General features: G+C 36.1%; 1 protein-coding gene and 1 pseudogene across 5 annotated transcripts in view; both read left to right on the forward strand.

The window, feature by feature from the left end:
- Window positions 1–2407: 2407 nt before the first annotated feature.
- COL11A1 (collagen type XI alpha 1 chain) overlaps window positions 2408–25335 on the forward strand; it is a gene marked incomplete at its 5' end in the record, with an annotated part of 194942 nt that continues 172014 nt past the window's right edge. For all 4 annotated transcript variants that reach the window (XM_082652321.1, XM_082652323.1, XM_082652320.1 and 1 more), the window contains 2 exons: window positions 2408–2513; window positions 23841–24008. In XM_082652321.1, the coding sequence (XP_082508447.1) occupies window positions 2408–2513; window positions 23841–24008 (274 nt within the window). The remainder of the gene's footprint in view (window positions 2514–23840; window positions 24009–25335) is intronic.
- LOC309828763 (superoxide dismutase [Mn], mitochondrial-like) lies at window positions 9895–10549 on the forward strand (annotated as a pseudogene). The gene has a single exon. The product of its transcript is annotated as a superoxide dismutase [Mn], mitochondrial-like (transcript).

Here is a 25335-nt window from a genome sequence, read left to right on the forward strand (position 1 = left end):
CAGAGAGTTACTGAGAAACAGTTTGGAACACCATTTCTACATTTTGCTGCAAGCACTGTAACTCTCTCTAGCTCTTGAGTTGATTTAGGATTCTGGTAGCTTCATAAATAATGTGTTTCTAAACTTTGTATTCATTTCACTGTTTTACATTTAAAAGAAGACCTAGGAAATAAGTTTAAAAATATACCAAGAATTGGACAAAAAATTCAGATTTCAAAAAATTGTGTTAACTGAAAATTCACACAAATTTTTCACTTTGAGAAGATGAAGGATAATGACGGTGATAAATTTAGGTATATTTTTACCTTAAGGTTCTTAATTTTTAATTATACATTTCAAATTCAAACACAGTATGATATTTAATTATTTTATTAAATTATATTAACAATTTGAGGTTATAATCAGAAAAACTATTTGGTGGTATTTCTCTGCAGCTGATATAAGACATCTCAAACATTCCGCAAGCAACATTATTAATACAAAGTATTTTTTTACCTATTATCTAAGAGGTAAATTTCTTGATGTGGGAATGGTTCTTTGTCACAGAGAGTGACAGTCTTGTTGAAAGTATTTTTTAGTTGCTTTCCTCATTTTACATGCCTCTTATACATGTCCTTATACAATTCCATCTTGGGCCTCAGTATAGTCTCTGAACAGCTTCCTTCCAACTCTTAAACCACATAGCTAGAATATCTGATTAATCTCATGGGTCATGAGGTATATTTTGGTAACTAATAGAAAATTAGATTTCTAAAAATTAGTGGACATATGCACCTCATAAACTTAGTTGAGAATCCTTAAGCCATGAAATATCTTAAATACTCAGCATAGGTCCTGGCCAAAGCTTCCAGTCTTTACCAACAGGAAAATGTATTCATTCACTCAGCACATCTCTATTGAATGGCTAATGTATGCTGGCACCTTGTTTGGCTCTGTTCCAGAAAATTTTTGAGAGACGTCTTAAGAAATATTAAGGAACAAAAAGGAGCCAATAAGAGGGAATAATTTAAACGTGGAAAAAATGACCAGAGAATCGATACTCCAGGTTTAAGTGGATTACTTTGAGGAGGGGTAAGTAGAAGGAATTTAGAAACCTGCCCCCTTCTTATTATTTTCACTGTGGAGTGACCATATTTTCAGCTCCTGAGGCCCTTTATGAGGAGCTGTGGGCCTAGACGCTTGGAGATCTCTGTGAGTTGCTTTCCCTGTCTTTTCTCCTCCCCCTCTGCCCCCTCATCCGGGTTCAGGACGGAATCAGCTGGAAAATTCAATTACTCACCCCCTTAATGTCAGCTCCCATACATTTCCTTCTCCTCCCGCCTCAGAGTACAGTTCAGCTATTTAAGAGACAAGCCTTTGAATGAAGCTAGCGTAGAATTTAAACATTCAAGAGAGAAACCTGTCAGTTTCAGACCTCGACGGAGAGCTTCCCTATAAGATCATGGGTTTTGACCTCTTGGGTCCCTCCATCTCACCTTCATCCCTTTCTTTTAGTTCCCGGTTTAAAAAAAGTATTAAAAATTCTTTTCGGAGCAGGCAAAGCAATGAGTCCGCTGGTTCCACGACTGCTATAAGAAGCAGACTTTTGCACAAGGATAAGGTTACGGCTGGCAGCCCAGAACTCCAGCGGTGTGGCGGATCAGACGCTGGGCTCCTCCCCTCCCCCGCCGACGAACGAGAGGCTAACAGACGGGTGCAAGAAGACAAGTAGCTGTTTTTATTGAATACAGAAGCTCCTTGAAAACTCTGTGGACTCCGGGGCTCTCCTGCAATTCCTTTCATTCCCAAAGTGCTGGAGCCAAGCACGCGTCCCCCGTAACTCCCTCCCATTTCTTCTCGGGGATTTGGGTAGGAGAAGAGGGAGGGGAGGAGTGGGGAGATGGGGAGGGGGGTGGTTGGTGGGCTGGGCTTGCAGGGAGACCTGATTCTTGGGCAAAAGAGAGGGGGGCGGGCTCGGGGCTGCCCGCGAGGCGTGTGATTGGGTCTGACCTTCAGCGGGCTTGTCAGTTTCGCCCGGGGTAAGGGGGGCGCCGGAGGGGAGTGGGCGGAGGAGGGGGCTGCCCAGAGCCTCTCGTCCGGCCCACAGACGGCATGAAGCCTTTAGGGGCACGCAGTCCTCACAGATTTTTGGTTGAAGCCCCTCATCTGCCTTCAGTCTGAAGGCAGGGCCCCGCAGAGGACGGATCGGAGGGTCCCGACCAGCGGGGCCGACCGAGAGGGAGAGGAGGGGGCAAGAGACAGGAAGGAAGCAAACCATCAAATTTAAAGAAAAAGCCCTTTGACTTTTTCCCCCTCTCCCTCTCCAATGGCTGTGTAGCAAACATCCCCGACGATACCTTGGAAGGGAGTTGGTCTGCAGTCGCGTTTTCGTGGGTTGAGCTCACAGTTGTGAGTGCGGGGCTCGGAGATGGAGCGGTGGTCCTCTAGGTGGAAAACGAAACGGTGGCTCTGGGATTTCACCATAACAACTCTCGCACTGACTTTCCTCTTCCAGGCTAGAGAGGTCAGAGGAGGTAAGAAAAAATGGTTTTGGGGAGGTGGGAGATTGCTGTCTTTCTCATTCTGTGCCCCTCCCCCCTTCCTTCTTCCAACCCGCCTCCCCCCACCACCCAAAGAAGCAATTCTCTTAAATCCAGATTGTAACTGCCATCAGGTTGGAAGTGAAGACTGGAGAGAGAGATGGATGTAGGCGGGACAGTAATGGGAGAAGAGGTAGCAGGAAAAAAAGATCTGTCAGGCACAGAGCCTGCTGAAATGCCCTTCACCACTTTCCAGGGGCTTTGAAAAGAGGAAAAGTATTACCTTGAACACAAGGGCAGTTGTACAAAGCTTTTGTTTGAGGAACAGTCCTTAGACTGCCCTTTGAACACATATTCTGGTTTCTTCAGATTCTAACTAATGGAAATGCTTTTTTAAAGGTGAGCTGAGGAGAAAATACAGAGAAGGTGTATAAAGTGAACCTTGATGAAGTTCTCAAGCTGTTTTACTTTTAGGGATATGAGAGGAAGCAGGGGGCCTGAATCTTGAAGACTGAGAACACTGTGTGTGTGTGTGTGTGTGTGTGTGTGTGTGTGTGTGTGTGTGTGTGTGTGTGTGTGGCATTTTGAGGAGATGTTAAGAGGAAAAAATGGGAGATTATAAGAAATAGATAAAGATAGGAAGAACTTTTTTCCCGGGATTTCAGCCCCCTCCTCCTCCTGTGACCCCTCCCACCCCCAACTTCTTCTTGCAGGTTGGACGTGCAGCTCTCTTGGAGAATGATGAAACTCGCCAAGCAAATGGGGTGGGGGTGGAGGAATAGGGATTGGAGGGAAGGGGAGGGGGCGTGGGGTGGGATGGGAGGAGAGAGGTAAGGAAAAGTTCCTACGTGGCACCACCAAATATTCAATGACCAGACCTGCTCGGGAGACTGCAGCCCTGTCAGTACCCAAGGAGGGAGAGCGACTTCACTCCTCCCCTCCGCCTCCTCCCTCCCCTTCCCCCGCCCTTTCCCGCAAAGGCATCTGGCTGAAGCGGTCCGTTAGGTGCTGTAGACACGGCTGGCGGGAGGACTCCTTTGGAGTTAAGGGAGCCCAAACAGCTTAGAGTAAAAAAGCAAGCTTTGTCAGGAGTGCGCAGAGAAGTGGGGGGGTAAGAAGGAGGGTGGCGATGATTGGCTGAGGGAGAAAGAAACTGTCAACCCCAAATGCGCAGGCTTTAGTGGAAACCTGAGTCTGACCCTGTGAGTGCCAAGATCTGAGTTCTCCCTAATGGGAGTTAGCGCTCCCGGAGGCCGAACTCTGCGAAACCAGGTCTGTATTTCTTCCCCACACTTTGTGATGTTCACCTTCCTGAGTAGCGGGCAGTGGTGGATTATTCCTCTGTGACTTTTCCTGGAGAATACAGTCAGAGCCTCATTAGGACTATATTTGAATTTTGAAGTAAGTTATGCTAATTACGTGGATTCATTCATTTCTACATTTTAAAAGATAAATAGTAGAGTCTTGAAAGTGGAATCCATCAAAAATTTGTATTTTACCTTTGGTACCTGGTCACCAGCTGGATTGGTCAGTTCTGTCAGCAGGTCTGCCCTCTGCTGGTTTTATTATTTGGAATTCAAGCAACTGTGTTAGTAAATGAGGCCTCTTAAAATCCTTCTAAGGATATACAGTGATGCTGAAAAAGGACACTCGATTAAGGAAGAACAGATATGCTGTTTCTTTTTGAGCTTTTTCAGCTATTTCTTTTGTTCAAACGTAGGAAAAAGTATTATAGTGGCAGCTATTTTTTTTTTTTAATATGGAAACTAAGACTTTCTTCAGTTAAGACAGATGCACTATAAACTCAAGAGACGTTATCATAGGCATTCAGGGGTTATTTCACTGAAGATGTTTCATTTCCACACTGGGACTTCCTTAAAGCTCTAAGGAGATCAGAAAGATCAAATTTCTACACTTGTGATGCATAATTTTTTCATTTAAATGTAGCTGCATACCTAAAACCCTTTTAAACAAACATCTCAGTACCACATCAAATAAATGGTGGAAAAAGAATCTTCTCTATTATTATAAAGCCATCTAATGTGAGAAAGAGCGAACTTTAAGGATAATATGTTGTTTCTGTTTGTCATTTTTGAAGAAATGTCTCGAAAGTTTTATGGTTATTTGGATCTTCATATTGTAAGATTTGGTATTTGTTTCACCAAGTTACTAGGTGCTTATTGCTTAGTGGGAAGCTACACATTTTAAACCTACTCTTGTAGTCATTCTTTGGCCCTTAATGAACTTCAAAAAGGAAATAGTATATTATTTATTAATGCTTAAAAAGGAAACACTAGCCTGAATCATCTCACAAGGGGAAAATAAACTCAATGTCTAGCTCTCATAGTAGCCTTCAGATTTGCAATTGATGTAACAATGAATAAGTTCCTAAATAAGGTATTATGTACTAGCATTATACTATAATTTATTGATTTCACTGAGGCACACTGGTGTGATTTGGTTGCTAAACCAAAAGATAATTTAAAACAGCCTATTTTCGTCTAAAATTTTTATTTCTTGGATTAAAAACACTAAAGCCTTAAAAAGTTCTGAGTCATAATAAATTGGATTCTAAAAATGTGTAGTTAGGATCCTGAAACATCTAATCTTACAGAGAAAAGTTCTTGGAGTGAATGAATTAAAAGAAAATTTATGAACAAACACAGAGTTATATTATTTTACCTTGCAAATCCAAACTCTGTAACTTGGTAATCTTTAACTTACTTATTTAAAATTTTAGTATTTATTATGATTTAGCATAAAAGAGTAAGCATTATTTTTTATAATATATTTATTTGCATTAACTTCAATTTCATGATTCATATATTTGCTTATGGTTAATATAAATGTTTTATCTCATGAATTTATTAATTTCATTTTCAATTAATTCATTACTTATTATAGGTAGAACCTGAGATTTACCTGGAATTTATAGTGACTATAGCCTGTGATTGTGTTAAGATAGAGAGTTTTAAGATAGATGGTTTTAAGCGGTTTTTAAAGGAGTTAAGATAAATTGAGTACGAAGGGAAAAAAATATCTAATTGAATAATTTTTCACTAATTAAGATGGTATTCAACCTTTGGTGGTTGAGCCAGTAATGTGCCTTGCAAAAAGTTGATTAATTTTATGAAGAACTTTCAAAGCTTGTCAGCAATTGGTAGTGAGCCCTGCTGGAGTGTTTTGAGTGCCTGGGATCAGCAGGTGAAATGGTGCTGGCTTCCAGAGTATGTGCTAATCCAACTTTGCAAAGAGATCAAGTTTGTCCCTGTGATTACTTAATCAGAAATCAGTTAAAAGATCAGATATGCTTCTGATGACAAATGCAATGTCTTCTATGATTATTAATATTGCCTTTCCATTTGTTTTTTAAATCAAAATGGACAAAGCCTGTAATAAACAATAAAGAAAAATAGGTATCTTATGAGAAGCATCTTCCTGAATCTTTTATACAGATAACCTTAGCTTAAGTGACACATATATATTCAGCTAATTATAGACACTTTCACAAAATTGTCTATTAGTTTTGAAATTAATTTTATCAATATCTTAATGTGACAATTCACTTTATAATTAATACTTAACTAGAATCTACTTTATAAAAATCACTCTATAAGAGGTACTCTCAGAGTTTTAAATAGTTATGAAGTTGAAAAACAAGAAATGTATATACCTAGATAGTATGATTGCTTATGATTTATTTAATTAATTTTTAGCTTCTGTATTTGCCTCAATTTGTGACTAAAGTTGAAGGAGCACATTATTCAAGTTATCACTAAAATATAGCAAGGCAAATATGAGCCTCTTTTCATATTTGTGGATAGGATTTCTTACAAAAAACCTAAGTAATCACTTTCTTTTCTAAAATTTTTCTTCTTTTCTGAGACAAATTTCTCTTCACTCTGGTTAATTTATAGAAGTACTACCTATGTAATGATAATGAATGGACTTGAATCAAGCTTGGGTGAGAGTGTGTAATAAAAAGCTGAATCTTTTCAAAGGAAGAAAAGGTGTTTAGATTTTTTAAAGAGAATGCTTGAGATAGAAATTCTTATAAAAATTGCATCTCTACTACCTTGTCACTTTACTAACGAGGAAACTAAGGCACAGAAAATTTATTAGCTGAGTCCTCTTTCTCAAAAAAATATATTCTTATAATAGTCAAGGTTTTTCTAATGAGTAAGGTGAAGATTTGCAATAGTGATAAAAATATCTTTAAATAACAGTAGTCTGAGACAATGGAATAAACAATTATTACTTAATGTATATGTATTTATAGAATATGGAATGACCAAATATTACTTAAATGTACATGCTGGAGTTTAAATTAGTGAAAAGATAGATTAAGTGAAAATGACTGATTTAAAGAAAAACAGGAAATTATAGAAAGCATTTAAAAATTCCTCAAAGTCCCAAGTTTGGAGATAGGTAATTTGTAATGTTAATATACCTAATCATGTGATTCTATAAGATTATCTGTATCAAAGTAGAAAGCACAACACTTTGTAAAATATTTTTTGTATACATATCTTGCTGAATTAAGAACATAGTTTTTTATCCTCTCTAAAGTTATTAATGGAGGACCCAGTACAGCTTTGAATTTTCAAGAAGCTAAGAAAATTATATATTTATTTCAAATAAGGCAAATAGTGTCAAATTTCTATGCTTTTCATGTTAATTTTAGATTGATTGAGTGATATATATTATATATAATAGTCTGGCTTTTATTAATAAGTCAGACAATAAATTAATTTTTACTTGATATGGGTTATTTGTTTAATAGATAATTTTTTCCAAACAAGTGGTCAACTTTGGTAAAAAATAAGAGAGCACTTAGTAGTGCAAATTCTAATTCAGATTTTTCTTTTGGATTGTCAAAGTGTCTGAAATCACATAAATACCTTTTACTTCAGGAATAAATGGACAGTTAATTTGTAGGGAAGTACTCCCTCTTAATGGGCTACCATGATATGTTGTGCTGGCAACCACTATGGTAGAGCTAGTATTTCAACCAAATGAAGTTTTTTCCTCTCTTTTGGGAAATGCAGTATATGTCCTTAGGGTCCTGAAGAAGAAACTATGGAAGTTAATATTTATACTCATGGCTAACTCTAACAGTTTATATAAGTATAGGGTTTTATAAATATCGAGCCAGTCATATCATTTTATATAATTTTTAGTGATGGTATTTAAGTATTTGAAAGCCAGAATCGTATTGTATCCTAAATACACTTTCCTTTCCCATCTACGTTTGGAGAAATAATTAAGTGCAGTTGGTCTGTGATCATTAGGAATTCAGGGCAATTGCAGAGTGGGAGCTGAGGGCTGATTTGCATTTCTGCTTTTACTCCTCCATTTCCTTCATTTAATAGTGGGGAAATGTGGCCTGAGCTGGGTGTGGTGAGAGGAAACCAAACATTTTTTTGTCTGTTGAAGTTTTGTTCCTTAGCAAAGAAGAAAGAGAGGTATGCACAGGTGCTATAAAAAGTTGCAGCGCTCCCTAAGTTGTCTCACTGAAGAGTTCATTTTAAATTCAGTTTTCAGATATACTAAAAGTATACTATAAAAAATTTCCTAAATTTGGACTTTTTCTACTCATTTATTTTGCAATTTAATTCAGAAACTAAGGGGTTTTGTTTTTCATTTAACTGCCTTCTATATTCTAATGCATCTAATATATTTATTTCTCCTTTCAAAACCCTAATATGATTTTATTTTTATAGATAATCTTGGGTTTTTTTTTCTACTTTCAGTAGTGTCAGAACTCAACATGAATAATACTATCTGGTAGAGAAGATGAAAGTCAATTTTAAAGTGATTTAGTGAGTAGTATCTATCAGTTGCAGTCTTTGGCTTACTACTGACTTGGCTAGTGGTTCTTTAGACATTGGCTGATCACCAGACCTACTGTTATCTGGTAAAATAAACTCTTTGCTTGCTGCGCATGGAATTAGAGACAGTGCTATTAATTTAGGAGAAAGAACTCAGAGAAAAGAAAGGTTATCATATTTCAGAGTAAGAGACCAGCTTAAATACGACTTGACAATTGAGAACTAAAACAAACCTGTGTAAAAGTGCTTTAGCACAATCAACTTTTGCAATTCCCTCAAACCTTCTTTTTTTTCCTTAAAAAGCATTTCTTTCTTATTTTAACCAAATTTAATTGCTCTTGAATGGCCCTGTACTGTACAGGCAAATGAAGGTCCCTATTCATAGAACTTGAGCGCATAGGGTGTCAGTGGAAGCTTCCTTCCTCTGTCTGACTGGTAAACTCACATCCGGGCTTAAACGAGCGAACCTTAGATGGTATGAGGTGGTTGGTTTTCCTTCCTCAGATTTTCACAAACAACTTCCCGAAAGGATGCCTGCCAGAAAGAGCAGTAGCTGAAATTCCTGACAAAACTAATAAGAAGCTCTAGCGCACTTTCCTACTTTGTGCTCTTGGATAGCTCTGCAGAGAAAGAGCCATAAATATTAGAGTGGTGTTTGCCCTTAATTCTCTTTTTAGACTAATTGTGGAGGACAACCTACTACTTGCTGTCACTCTTTGAACGCTGATGAATCTTCAAAATACTTCACTGGTTTTGAAGACAAAAGTGTTGTCCAAATGGCCTAGCGTGGTGTAGAGTGCCCTTCAGGATGTGGCCCTTGTGTACGTCCAGGCTCAGGATCAGCCTTTTTCCACCTGCTGCCACCCCACTCCCATTCACCCTGCACTTGTTGAGGCATGTTGAACCTCTTGCCCATATTCTCCCCTATCTTTGAACACACTATTCTTTGTACCTAGAATGTATGTTTCCTTCTCATCCATCTCACAGATGCCTTCTCATACTTCAAGATTTACCTCAAGCTTCATACTCCAGGCAGATATAATAACAAGCTCTCACATTGAATGCATGTCCATTATGTACCAGGTCCTGTTGTAAGCACTTTTTGTATAAAATATCATTTCATTCTGACAATTGTCCTGGAAGTAAGCTAATACTAAAATCTCCATTTTACCCATAAGGAAATTGAAAAACAGAGAAGTTAATTATTTTTTTTTTTTTTTTTTTTTGCGGTACGCGGGCCTCTCACTGTTGTGACCTCTCCCGTTGCGGAGCACAAGCTCCAGACGCGCAGGCTCAGTGGCCATGGCTCATGGGCCCAGCCGCTCAGCGGTATGTGGGATCTTCCCGGACCGGGACACGAACCCACGTCCCCTGCATCGGCAGGCGGACTCTCAACCACTGCACCACCAGGGAAGCCACAGAAGTTAATTATCTTGCTTAAGACCATACAACTACTATGTGATAGACCTGGGATTTGAACCAAGGCAATCATGCTCCAGAGACCTTGCTTTTGATCACTTGCCCATGTTTACTGTGTATTCTTAATGCTTTTACACAGCCTTCGTGACTTTGCTTATGATTATGGTGCCCTGGGGCCTAACATTAATGCACAAATCATGCAGCTGCACCGTAGTGAATATCGTAAATTGTGTGAATAACTTGAATGCCACCAAGGAAAAATATAAAGAGACTCTCATTAAAGATGATGTTATAATTCAGGTAGCTCTTCAGCCTGCACTAAAGTTCAGTGTTGGAGGACCTGTCACCCTTCCCATTTTAGGGACAAACTTCAGCCCTAATGATGGTGGAGAACCCAAAGGGGAGTGGATGGAAGCTAGTAAATGTTACTTTATTTCCTTTGACTGATTGAAGGAGAAGTTGACAGCTGTATCTCTTGGCATTCAAGGTTCAGATTGGGGTTGGCCTGGTTTCATTAAGTTACAAGGACACTTACAAATTGCTGCCTGTTCTAATCAGGATCCATTACAAGGAAGAACAGGTCTTTTCCACTTTGGGGGATTGGTATGGTAGTATGCTTACTACCTTCAGTATAAAAGTGTCAGATCTGATTATCTAAAAGCTGTTTGGAATGTAATCAACTGGGAGAATGTAACTGAAAGATACATGGTTTGCAAACAAACAAACAGACAGGCACACACACATTATAATTATTTTAAAAATTTCTCATTTATATGTTAGCCTTTCTCTAGGAGTTGCTGTAGGGTAATGACTGTGATTTAGTTTTATTTCTTCCCCTGGTGTCTACCAACATGCCAGAATGCACAGGATATGATATAGTCACTATTTAGATTACGAATTGTCTTCTTACTTCGCTCAGCAGACTGGAACAAGGTTAAAACCTAGTTAACTTGGAGTGGTGTGAAGTGACCTCCTCATGTCATGTTGTTAGCAGTAATTAGATCTCTCCTCCCCCCCTTTTTTTACTTATTCTCTGAAAGTGAATGAGTTGCGACTTCTTTCTAGCTTTCTTCATCTGGAAAATAGTTTTGCACATTCTCTCCAAAGATATCTTTAAATATTTGAAGCTCTTGATTGACCATATTACCTCTAAAACTGTAGTTTGCTTTAACATAGGAATCTGATCGAGAAAAATACCACATGAAGTCGTGTTTTTGCTTTGACAGCAACATAAATCATCATTTCATTTGTCTACATGATTTCAATTTGTAAAAGTAATAATTGGGAAATTTCCTCTCATATATTCATTTTTGAAACCTTTATTTCAGTTTTGCATCCTATTAAGGATTGTCTGATTTTGCTTAATGACTATTAGGAAGGTTAGCCTATCTATATTTATTGCTTTATGATTATTTTACTAAACTAGTTCTTTTAGAGAGCAGTTTGCATATTCCACATGTAATTATGATATTAGGAAGTACCATCTTTAAGCAAGGAGTATGTAAAATTTCAAGGGCTTAATAAGGTTAATAGTCTGTAGGTGTAGAATTGTTTTTGATGAAAATTATGTTTTTAATATTATATTCCTATCCATTGTATGTTTTAGTTCCACTAAAATCATTAGGATGGATGTCTTTATCTGCTTAATTTAGTGTGTCTTAAGCACATAGATCGGAACTTAACACATAGTAAACATTTGGAAAATTTTTGTTGAAAGAGGTAAAGGTGTTGATTGCAGCTCTAATGAATTGCTCTTTAATAACCTAATTGATGATCTGAGATGGGATATAGGGTTATGTAGATCAGTTATTGCCAGTGTCTACAGAAGTATATTGAACAAATTTTTGCGATACTATTGTGATTTCCTGAAAATAGCACTCTCTGTTTTTCCTCCAAGCAAGCTATGATCTTCACCCTGAACACTCTCTCAATCTGCTTAGCATTGTTTTTTTACACAGAATTTAAATATTATCTCCTCTAGGAATACCTCTCCTTAACCATGAAGACTAGGATAATTGACCTTGTATAACATCCTAAAGCACACTGTACTAACTCCAACTTGAATACTTATCATAGAATATTTTTGATGCTAAAATGAAAGCAGGGACTGCATCTTTTTCATCTATGTAAAAATTTCTGGCATCTAGGTCTAGCACCATACCTAGATCATAATAGATGGCCAGTAAATATTCATTGAATGAATTAATGAACTCATAAGCAAGACAGTTTCACTAAAGTCAAGAAGACAGGTGTACTCAGTCCTGGCTTGATATCACAATCATTTTCAGTTACATCCCTATAGATATTAATTGAGTAGATTTTGTGCAGAATCCAAGCACAGCTGCTTTATAAGGCTCTACATATAATTTTGATGCACAACCAAGGGTTCATGAACCTTCTGTAGTAGGAAATAAATTTATACAAAGATAAGGATGTGCCTAGCTTGTGTAACAGGGTACTGGAAATCAAGTGAAAGGTTATCTGCTATGTGGAAATCAGTTGATACATACCTTATTGCCAGACAGAAGTGGCTCTGCAAAAAACTGATTTAAATAGATCAACTGATTATGATATTGATAATGCTTTTTAAAAAAATCCTCCTCTCCATAGCATGTGATAAACTAAATGCCAATAAATATTGCTCTTCTCAACATTAAAGTCAAGTTGTTGTAATGAAAATATAATTTTAGTTTTATAATAAACATATTTTAATAGCTGTGACCACTTATAAATCAGAAATGCCATACTTTTCAAATATCCCACTCTCAAATGGTGTTTGTTCTTGCCTCACCATTCTCAGAGTTGTGATACTATTTCTGCTTTCGACTTTCAGTTCATATATGCTTTTTGTGATATGAGAAAGTTCAAGATTGAGGTTTTTTAATAACTGAGAAAATTAAATGACTCTCTTCTATGTGCAGTCACTATGTTAGATGCCAGGACTACAAAGATGGTTTGCCAGCCTCCATTCTCATGGAGTACGTGTGTTACTAGGAGAGTGCTGGAGTTGGAGATGTGGGCAGGGCCACATAACACAAGACCATATGGGTATATTTTTCTGGATAGAATGGATTCATGTGACTAATTTAAAAGTCCAGGGAGGCTGCTAAGATGGCATGGTCAGTGCATACTTTGATATCTGTACTTACTAGGTGGTTCCAGTTGGTTGCAACTATTGGATCCTCTGACAAATAACCAGGCAAGTAGAGAGCGATGCAGCTTTTTCTGGAATAGCCAACCCACTGTAAAGTCACCTGGGGTTCTCAGTGATAATTAGTACAGTTAAGTCACACTTGATATGGAGTTATGGCCTTTATAAAGTTGAAAAATATATGAATGAATAATCTTATTTTATAAAGGAGTATGTTAAGCAAGCATGTACACACTTATAAAGTCTATTATGAGACAAAGTTGCCTAACATTTTAAAACCTTAAACTGTGATTTTTTTGGTTATTAAACAAATTATAGCATGTTTTAGAACATAAAGTGTAAAGAGTGATTTTTGTTTCTGAAGATTAATATGTTGGGCCAAGGTCTCTATTTTGATTATTTGAGAGAATAATTTATTATAAGCATTTTTAGCATTTTTAAGTCATAATGATTTCTTTCAGGGTAAGTTATATCAAATAGAGTTTAAAAAACATATCATTAATTGAGTTAGTTATAGTTTAAAATAATCTTGATAGGCTGTCAACTCCCAAAGTTTTATTTTTATCCCAGACCTTGCCCCTGAACTTCAGACTCATATACTCACTCAACTGTCTATTCAGCTATTTCCAATGGCATTATTAAGTCATCTCAAAATTAGCACGCCCATAACAATTGCAGAACTCTCCTCCTGAAATCCATTCCTCTCAGTCTTCCCCATCTCAGTTAATGGCAACACAATCAGTCATGATGTTTGAGCTAAAAAACTTGGAGTCGTCTTTGACTCGTTTTCTCTCATACTCCACTCTGATCTGCTCTGTCCCCAGAATATATGCATAATCTCACAAAGTTCTTCATCTCTCAGTCCAAGAAAACAATATCAATAAAATTTTACATCTAGAAGACTACAGTTGTTTCTCTGCTCTCTGATTCCACTCCAGTGCCCCTAGAGTCTGTTCTCAACACAGCAACCACAGTCTTCTGAAAAATTAGTTGGTTGATGTTCTTCCTCTCCCCTTAACTGCCAATGGTTTTCCATCTCATTTGGAACAAAATCCAAGCTTGTTGAAGATCCCACAGGACCTATACAAGCTGCCTTCAACATGCCCTCACCCTTACTTCTCTGACCTCATCTCTTATACCACTTTTATTTCCTTTGCAGGAGATATATTTGTCTCCTTGCATTTCCACCAATGTCTTGGGTCAACTCCTATCTCAGGTTCTTTTTACTTACTATTCCCTTTGCTTACAATGCCATTCTGTAAAAATATCAGGATAGAGGAACATCTTATGCCTTTCTAGAATTTACTCAAGCATCATCTTCTTATTGAGGCTTTTCCTGTCTTTCTTATTTTATATTAAAATCCATGTCTCCTTAACCCTCCCTATACTCATTCACTGATTTATTTTTCTCCTTGGTACTATTCAAATATTTGTGATTTATAAAAAGTTATGACATTTAAATTAAAGGTTGAGATTTTATTTTAAGGCTTTATAAATAATGTAGAATTGGATAATTTTGTAGTACAAATATTGCCTTAAATTTTTTGGGCAGCTTCTAAGCCGTATTTATCCAAATAATTCCCATGGCTTTTCATTTCATTTTACCTATTTAGATACAGTCAATATGACAGTCAAAGTCCACGCAGTAAAGCATTTTACTTATTTGATAGACACCATACACATTGATCCAGTTGTCTTAAGAGGTTATAGTCTAGAAATGGTAATGGGAGTTTGCACTTTATTTTACTGGTTTAACAGAGCCATGAGGCAGGACTTTTAGTTACCTAGAAAGTAAAGGGGAGATGTTCCCAACTGAAGACGTAGACAGCAATTACAGATTAGATATTACCAAGAAAATGTAAATACATGTTACTATTCAAAGCAAATTCATTTATTATTCCTAATCAACATTAAATCTGGGATTCTGTGTTTTGTGGATTTCTTTTAACTACTAGATAGGTCAGAATTAGAATAAATCATGAACATTTGGATGTGAATACAATTGATTTTGATGGGAGTCATATTTTTCCATTAGTTCCACTTCAGAGTATTTTACTATGTATTTTTTTTCCCTGATCTTTCCAATTTTGAACTTCACTGTGTAACTGATTTAAAAAAAAAAAAAAAAACAGAACAAAACAGGGCTTCCCTGGTGGCGCAGTGGTTGGGAGTCCACCCGCCGGTGCAGGGGACACGGGTTCGTGCCTCGGTCTAGGAAGATCCCACATGCCGTGGAGCGGCTGGCCCGCCCGTGAGCCATGGACACTGGGCATGCGCGTCTGGAGCCTGTGCTCTGCAACGAGAGACTACAACAGTGAGAGGCCCGCCTACCGCAAAAAAAAAAAAAAAAAAAAAAAAAAAACCTGGTATTTTCACGGAGCTGTAAGGAAGTACATTTACATTTGATCATTGAGTTTTTATTTTCTGAAATGGTAGTACCAATAGGTTTGTAGGTATTTGGATTGGTAAAATTAACTGTAAAATTCCTAAAACTCTAGGCTACTGTTTTGTTTTTTTGCGGTACGCGGGCCTCTCACTGTTGTGGCCTCTCCCGTTGCGGAGCACAGGCTCCGGACGCGCAGGCTCAGGGACTATGGCTCACGGGCCTAGCCGCTCTGCAGCATATAGGATCTTCGTGGACCGGGGTACGAACTCGTGTCCCCTGCATCGGCAGGCAGACTCTCAACCACTTCGCCACCAGAGATGCTCTAGTCTCCTGTTTTATATTGTCTTTGTCCATGTCTTTCTCAATTTGATGTTTTTCTTTGTTTGAATATCAAATAGTGATTTTTTCCAAGAAGCATAAGAGACCGCTTCTCAAAAACTTGAGCCTTGAGATGCTTATATTTATTTTATTCTTTTTTTTCCTGTAGGAAAATATATACTCTAAGCATAGGCTTAAAATGGCAAAACATTTAAGTTTATTATAGAACCCCTTGGGGGAAAATGTAGTCTAAAACCTTCCCATACCCAGGAATATTTAATGTAAACTATATATCTATAATCTTATATACTTATATACTTATTATATATATAATCTTATATACTTACAATTTACTGATGTAGTCAAGTTCATTTCTCCCATTTTGCACTTGTTTTGACTACAATGGTTAGATCGCAAAATACAGACAAAAAGTCTGGTAATTTAAGCCAAAAATAGTTGTGTAGAGACTTCGGACACTTATGTGATTTATATCGACATTATTTGTGCCATATAGGCATTTAAAGATGAGCTTTCACACCTTTTTAAATATGAGAGAATTTAGGTCGATATGTTTTATCTAATACGTCATGTTAGTTTATAATACAAGATTTGTATGTGGCATATGTGGGTTCGAAATAAATGAAGGAATAGTATCAGAGGAAAGACAATAAAATATTAGTTTTTAAAAAACCTTTTAATAAATAACATGTCAGGGTTAATCTATAGTTATATCAATGTCTATGAGATGTAAAGAAAAAATTATTGAAAAGGAAAAAATTTCAATGATATCAGTGTATTAATGTCAAGTTGTGCTACAGGGTGGTAATGGAACAGTGAACATGACAGCTTAAGCTGTCGAAGTTCCAGGAAGCCTCCTGGGATTGTATGTCCTCAGAATAACATAAAATCATGCTGGAGAGATTGCTAAGCATTGCATAATCTTCATGGATGATATCTAATGGATCTTTAGAGACAGAAAACTGTTCAGTCTTCTACTTGACTATAAAGAGATTTCCCAAGGTAGTCAGAGGAAATGGATGACAGGAATCTAGTGAATTATAGCTCTGGGAAAACACTGGTGGCACTCACTGAGACTGTTAGAGATGTTCAGAAAGGTTAAAATTTTGATGAAATAGTGCTTTCAGGTATTATTTTTATTGAGTGCTTAGACACTATCCTCAGAGATTAAAATGCCTTATCTCATTTAATTCTCAAAATTTGGTTAAGTTGAAAAACCTAACTCTTAGAGAAGTAAGTAGCTTATCCAAAGTTATACAAATAATAAATACCAAACTTGGGTTAGAAGTTGGGCTGTTCCAACTGCAGAAACTGAGTTGTTAATTGTCGTTTATACACTTGTCATATCCTACATTTTAGATTCTTTATTAAGGACTCTTATGATTTTGAAATATAGCAGGGTGTTGGTAGTAGTTAAATTATAACAGTCACTTCTCTCTCATTTTTTCTTTTCCCAGACCTGCATCCCACTACTACATAAACACAGTAGCACTCCTGGTTATTTTATACTTATCTAGAGCAGCAAAGCATTTCATAACTGGGTGGGAGATGACTTATAACTCTGTGCTTTATTTTGTTTTTATTTCTGTCTATAATGATATGCTTCAGGTATGACCTGTAATATGAGGTACAAGGTGAGGATAAGTGACTCCCTAGTAGTGGGGAAAGCATCTAGCATACTTTAGGAAGGTCTCTTCAGACCTGTGTTCTTGCCATACCTGAATCAAATGGAAACAACAAGACTTGTCAAGCTCTTCAGGGTGCTGTTTGTAAAGGCCACTTTCAACCCTTTTTTTCTGAGACTAATAAGAAAGAAGCTTCAACTCTGAGGCAGTATGTGGCTGCCCATTTACTCACTTATTCATTCATTCGTTAACCATATTTCTCTTGATTATTTATTGTGTGTCAGCTGCTATGTTATTTATGAATACTGCAGTGAACATCAATAGTGCTGATGTTTGCTGTCAGAGGGTTTACAATCTATCAGGGGAGGCAGACATTAACCAATAAATTACAAGCTTAGCAAAAAGAGAGAAAGAGAAAGAAATTAGTGGCATAAGTATGTAACAGGGAAATCAGACCCATAATTTAGACATACACTGTGGATGAGAGCACACAGCCTACAGTGAAAATGAGATAATTAAGCAAACAAACAAAATAGAGCATGGAGTTAACCAAGGGGGTATTTGGGGCACTTGGGATCATATGAAAGGGTCACATAACCCAGCCTGGGAGGGATAAGAAATGACTTCCTGAAGAAAGTCATGGCTAGGTTGATATCAAAAGATTGATTAGATCTGAGTTCACCAGGTTTCAACCCCAGCTACCCATTAGGCTCATCTGGGAAATGTTTAAAACATGTGAATGCCTGGGCCCTATGCCAACCCAGACATCTATATGTTTTAAAAGCTTGCCAGGAGATTCTACTGACAGTTAGGGTTGAAAAAACCACTCAACTATCCTTAGTCAATTGATGAAGGATTGAAAAAAATCTCCAACAAAGGGAATACAGTAAATTTTAGAAGCCGAAAGAAGTTTATTTCAACTGGACCATAAAATTTGGGGTTGAGTATAGGAGTTAGTGTAGATGTCTCACTTAGAGTTTGTGGCTGTGGGTGTTCATGGCAGAGATGTGATTTTTCTCAAGAACTCCTCAGCAGCCATGATGCCCCCAAGGAGACTTTGAACATCTAAATTTATTCCGTATTGATGTCTTGTCAGGACATGACTAGTTCCATTTTCTTGAACTCTGTACTGTCTTGTATCTGTGCTGTCATATTTGATACTTCTATCACCTTCCTCTTCATTGATGAATCTATCATTCAAGATTCAGCTTAAAAAAACCACATAGTAGATATTTTAGCCTTTGTGGGCCACACAGTCTCTGTCAGCTACAGAGCTCTGTCCTTGTAGTGCAAAAGCAGCTATGGACAATATATAAATGAATGGCTGTAGCTGTATTTACAATATAAATCTTATTTGTGGAGACTGAAATTTAAATTTCATGTAATTTTCATGTGTCATAAAATATGCTTCTTTTAGTTTTTTTTCAACCGTGCAAAAATATAGAAACGTTCTTATTTCATGTACCATACAAAAATAGACAGCAGGAGGTCTTAAACCATAAGCATAGTTTTCCCAGCCACTGTTCTAAGGCATTGTTACAAATACCAACTTAGTTCTCACAAAAACTCTAACAGGTAGGTACCTTTTGTTATTCTCATTATACAGATGTGGAAACTGAGGCACAAAACAGTAAAGTAGTGTGTCCAAATCACACAGATGCTAAGTGCCAGAGGTGGGATTCAAACCAGTTTGGCTTTCCAACACTGTGCATCGCTGCTTTATCCTACTTACTGGTCATGGGAGTATGTGAAGAAGTTTAAAGGAGGAATTAATTAGATACTAAACAGTCAAAGTGTTGTGTGACCTTAGAACAGTAATTTAAGTAGACACTGGAGACATGAAGGAGAAAGGATTAAAGACCTGGGATAGACTAATCAATGAATGAATGGAGGTGTTTAAGAGATCAACAGAACACAATAGGAAAGACATATTAGGCCCTCACAAATTTTCGTTTCAAGACCAGAGAGCCCCATGGACTTCAGAGGAAGTTGCTTTTATATGTTTCACATGATTGTGTTTCACGTTTAAATGATATTTTATATAGTCCACGTGTGTGTATGTGTGTGTGTGTGTGTGTGTGTGTGTGTGTGTGTACCTGTTCTCTTCTAGTTTTGGAAAAAAGTCAAGTGTAGGCAAATAATTAAAACCAAGTGTGAAAAGCACTATCACAGAGGTGAGTATTTCTAACCCAGCTTTGGGAGATAGGGAATGCTTTCAGGAAGAGATTGCACATTAATTATATCCTACTTATTCCTCAGAACTGAATTTATAAAAGCTCAGAGACAAGAGGAGGAACATAGTGGGTAGTCTGTGAAGTCTGAGTCCAGTATGGCTAGAGCACTGAGTGAGGAAGGAATTAAGGGGTAATGAGATACAAGGACAGAGATGCAGTATCATGGAACTGGAAGAATACATGGGTGTGTCCAGATCATTAAGATTTTATATGCAAGGTATGTGCGTACCATCTGGAAGTTAGTTGGGTTCTCAGAAGGAATTTAAGCAAAAGGACTTGAGGCATGGAGTTTTGGAAGCTCATTCAAGCTGTGGTATGCAGATTGATGAGAAAAGGCATTGAAACCAGTTAAATGGCTATTGTAGTAATGCACTGAGTCTGCTATCCTATTTTCCCATTTAATAAACCAAAAAATATACAATAAAAGGCAGGAAAAATATTATTGAACAAACATTGTGCTGACTGGATACTTCTGAAATGAGAATCATAATCTGTGCCATAAGGATTAGCAACATAGAAACAATTAAAATATTAGGGACATTTAGGAATTGCTTTGAATATCAAAATTACAGTTTTTTAGATATATCGAGTTAAGCTATAATAAATTACTGCTTTTAATCTTTAAACTTTTGAAGTTCAGTTAATAAAATATGAAGAATAGTTTCCCCCCGTGTGTGTGTATGTGTGTGTGTGTGTGTGTGTGTGTGTGCGTACGCGTATAAAACCATCGAACCCATGTTATGAGAATTTGTTAAATGCTATAATTATATCAAATAAGAGGCAGATTTCAAAGTGGCTTAATTTATTATTTAGTTTACTTGAAAGGAAAAATCTTTAAGACTTGATTAACTGAGTTTTACATTTTTGTAACTTTAGATGACTTTTTAGGAAAAAAACTATTTGCAATTTTTATTATATATCCCTATTTTTTGATTGTTTTTTGTACAGTGAATTTTTATTTCATATCATATGTCTCTACATAGAACTTTGTTTAGTCTTTAAAAATAGAGCCCTTATTTTGAATCCTGTAGAGGGAGTGTGTTTTTATCACATTGCTTTCAAAGTAGGAACTAACAAATGTGACAAAACCTGTGCTCTTGGAAAAGGTCATCCTGTTAAAAGATAGTTTGGAGAGAAGGAAAGTTGTGGTCCATTTTATGTATTATTTACCGATATGCAGTTGGGACTGTGACCAAGGGTTGCAACCTTTTCTTCACAGAAGGATTACAGCCTTCATAGCTGTGTTCTTGCCGATCCTGGAGTCTTTACCCTATTCAGATGTACTTTTGCTAATGGCTTCAGAGCAAGAAGATAAGATAAAATAAGCAGATAAGATGCTGTGCTTTTAGAAACAGTCTCCTTAAGAGTAATTTATACCCTGAAGCGTGAATTGAGTTTAATTTAAAGCAAATATAAACATCAGGGATCAATGAACTGGCTCAAGATTATCTTAATATATTTATGTTTTAAGTTACTTTTCACAGTGTTTTTATTTATGGGCTATAGCAATGAAGGTGATGAAGTGGAATGAACTTAGATTTGATTTTGCACAGACTTTGGGAGTATCCATAGTTTGCTTTCTGGTTCTCAATTCCTTCATCTGCACAATGGGGATAAGAACACATGGCTTGCAAAGTTTTTTGATGGTTAATGCTAGGAAGAACTTAGCCCAAGGACTGTCACATGTTAGGCTCTCTGGGCCTGGCAGTTAATATAGTTGTTATTTTCTTAGCTTTATGATAAAAGAAAAAAAGAATGTAAAAGTAGTCAGGTATACTATTGGCCTAAAAAAATTGGCCATTGAAAGCAGGAGTCCTGCAAAAAATGTTCTTGAAAGTTGTTATTATTCTTTTAAATATTCCAAGTCTAAATTAAAGGGGATCATATTTGATAGGGTTAATGATCCCTTCAGTATGTCTGATTTCCATAAAAAAAGTTTTTTTCTTTTTAATAATTTGGAACGATGTGTAGTCTACTGGAAAATATGTTGATTTTCATTCAGAAGGTTGATGAAATAGGTAGACAGTCATTATTAAAGTACATTTGTTATAAGGTAAAAGGCAAATTATATAAAGCTTCATTCACATATGTTTGTACATATAGAAGTTAATATGCCTAAAATTTAATTAACTAAGGAAGTGACCAGATGCACGTTTCTCACATACTCATTCGATCATCCATTCATACATTCTATAACTAACTCTAGTTATTATAAAAAAAGTATTAATTGACATTGTAATTTTCGAAGAACACCACTCTATTGCAGATCACTGTCTATTTTGTGGAGTGTGATAAACTGTGCTGATGGTATTTCCTGATTTTACACTCAGTCACTTTTTCATTCTAAGTTCTCCCAGAAATAGTGTACTTATAAAACCCAACATATTTTGAAATTAGATGGCAATTCTATTTTTTTTTTAACAAAGAACTGAAACTTTTCAAATCAATAATATTGGTCTCACTTTCAGCCAGAAGTGATCTCTTTTCCTTCTAAACAAGAGTACTGTGTGCATCTCTATAAAACTATAAATACTGCCTCCTACGTAATTATTGGGCCCTCCTTAATTAGAATCTAAATACTTGCAGTCAGGACTATGTTTCAGACATGCTCAGTGATGCATTAGCTAACACATGGCCTTCTCTGAATATTTTTATTTTTGAATAAAATAGAAATTCAATAGAAGTATATTGAGTAATATGGAGTCCTAAGTCTATTTTTATAACAATACTTACACCACATAATTCATATTTTGACTGCTTAGTGAATTAGGCAGTTGTGGACCAGGGAATTCGAGGGTCTAAAAAATTGTTTGTCCTTTTATGTCTGGTTTATTTCATGTAGCATAATGTTTCAAAGGTTCCATGTGGTAGCATGTATCAGAACTTCATTCCTTTTTTGGTTGAATCATATTCTATTGTATGTATATTATCACATTTTGTTAATCTGTTCACATACTGATCGAAACTTGGGTTGTTTTCACCTTTTGGCTATTGTGAATAATGTTGCAATGAACATTCGCATACAGGTGACTGTTTTAAGCCCCGACTTTCCATTTGCTTAAGTATATACCTAGGAGTGGCATTGCTTGGGCATATGGTACTTCTGTGTTTAGCACTTTGACAGATATTATCTGATTCCCCTTATATGAAATTTCTAGAATAGGAAACTTCATAGAGATGGAGAGTAGATTATCAGTCACCAGAGCCAGGGCAGAGGAGGGGAATAGGGAGTTATCACCTAATGGTTAAACAGTTTCTATTTGGGGTAATGAAAAAAGTTTTGGAAAAAGATTTTGGTAATGGTTACATAGCATTGTGAATGTAATTATGCTACTAAATTGTATACTTTAAAATGGTTAAAATGGCAAAATTTATGTTGTGTATATTTTACCACAATTAGAAAATGAATAGTTTAAGAAGTATAATATACCAGAACTAATAAATTGCACACTTGAAATGGGTGAAATGCATGGTATGTGAATTATATTCCAGTAAAGCTGTTTGAAACATCAAGTTTATCCAAATGGATTATACTTCCAAAGGGAAAGTTTAAGGTTCCAAACTTATTTTATGTTGACTACTTCATGGTAGCAGGAGGTAGCTGGAATGGAGGAATGGAAAATTTATGCTTCTGCCAATAAATGGCCCTGTGTTAGACACCCTAGGGCTATATAAAAGGGGGAGAAATTACTTATCTCCAGGGACTTTCAATCTAAATCATAAGGCATGAAGCAGTGTACATGAAGTTACTCTGGCAAATGCAGAGGATTAAAAACAACAAATTATGCATAGACATATATGCATGCACACTTACAAAGGCACACACAAATACACAGATATATACATATACTTTGTAAATAACTAACATAGGAAAGCACTCAAAACTAGAGCATTATATTTGTTACCTATTCTTTTAAACATCTTTTAACTTATCTTTGGGTATACAATATGACTTAGTAACTGCACATTTTACAATATTTATATATAACATTGTGAATTTGAATCTTCAGAATCACCTTTGTTTAGATTATGAATAGTTGAAGAGTAAATCTATTAGAAATTAATGGAATATATACAGATGCTGGCTTTTTCAACATCTCTTTGCTTCTCTGTAATTTGATTTCTGATTTGAGATATTTTGACTTTGAGAATGTTACAGTTTATATTTTACTTGCTGCTCCACTCCTTAGCCCCCCACCTAAATGTTAGAGAAGCATGGCAAAAGATAAATAGATTTGAGGAGTAGGACTATAAACTATTTCCTCTGTTTAAAAAATACTAATTTTTATATTAGATTATTTGTTCAATTACATTTTCCTATTTTTAACTTATTTTTCAGCTGCTCCAGTTGATGTACTAAAAGCTCTAGATTTTCACAGTTCTCCAGAGGGAATATCAAAAACAATGGGCTTTTGCACAAACAGAAAGAATTCAAAAGGTTCAGATACTGCTTACAGAGTTTCAAAGCAAGCACAACTCAGTGCCCCAACAAAACAGTTATTTTCAGGTATGTTCTTTTTATTACTACGACTACTGCTGCTTTGCTAATTATTATTTCCCTTTTTATTATGCTATATAATGCACAATTATGGGGGGATTTTTCATAATGGTTTGAAAAATACTCAGTGAATATTTTCTTTCTGTCCATGAAAACACTAAATGACCTAATAGTACTAATTATCTAGAAATCATGATAATGTAGGGAAAGGGAGTTGAGTAGTGAAATGACAATTTCTGAGTGTCACATTTTCTAAGCAGGTAGCTTGTTATGAGTACTTGCCTGCTATTGGATACATGTTGATTATTTTTTGTTACAACTCCACTAAGTTGAGTGGCCTTGCTCCTATTTAACAGAAGAAATTGAGTTTCACTGAGACTCTCTGATTTGTCCAAATTACAGGAAGCCAATATTTAATGCAGGGTTTGTCTGTTGCCAAGGCCAATATTGTCTGTATTATCAAGTATCCCTTTTTGGTGTTTTGGGATCTTTTCAGAAACAATTTATCATTTAAATTCTTCATATTATCCTCTACTGTCTTCACCTGAAGGAATTTGAGTTCCCTATTTTCAAATAAAACTGTTTTCTAACAACAGAAAAATTATAAATCAAAGTACTAAAAATTAACAAAACAAGAAAGCATATTTTTTGGGAAAGAACATTTTAAAGTATTTTTGAAAATACATTTATTTTGATAAATCATTGATTCTTCCAAAATATTTCCTGTTTTGCAATTATTTGTGGTGGACAAAAGTAGCAAACTCAAATATAAAGACTATTAATGCATAATTTTTCCAACAAACTAAAATTAAAATGGTTATTAAATCCACGAAATATTTTTCAAATCAAATGTGAAAGTTTTAAACAGTAAAAACTAAGCTGCTTTTCTATTTATTTGCACTCTAATGCAGAAATAGGAAAAGGATGGGAATTTTCAAGAGAGAAAAAAATAGATTACTGGAAATGCTGTAGAAATACTGAAGAAGTTAGTTTATAATTTTTTATATTTGGCTTATTATCTCAGGGCAGTTTTTATGCCCTCCAGTGTGATAGTTATTTTGATTATTTCTGTTGTTTTATCTTGGAAAAAGAATACAACCTATGTGTCTAGGATCTCCTTCCATGTCAGTTAACAGAATATATCAACATTTCTCCCTCTTCTCAAAACATTGTGTCTTAGGTATGTGATTCTAATAATGAGTAGTTCAGATAGGAAGAGATATCTATGGTAAAGACCTCATTTTTTCCCCGTGCAAATGATTATAGGCTTATCTTCCTAGAGGATAGAGCTTCTTGTCAAATAATACTAAACGGCATTTAATAAAAATTACCAATG

Source organism: Grampus griseus (assembly GCF_964374135.1).
Source record: "Grampus griseus genome assembly, chromosome: 1".
Classification (NCBI taxonomy): Eukaryota; Metazoa; Chordata; class Mammalia; order Artiodactyla; family Delphinidae; genus Grampus; species Grampus griseus.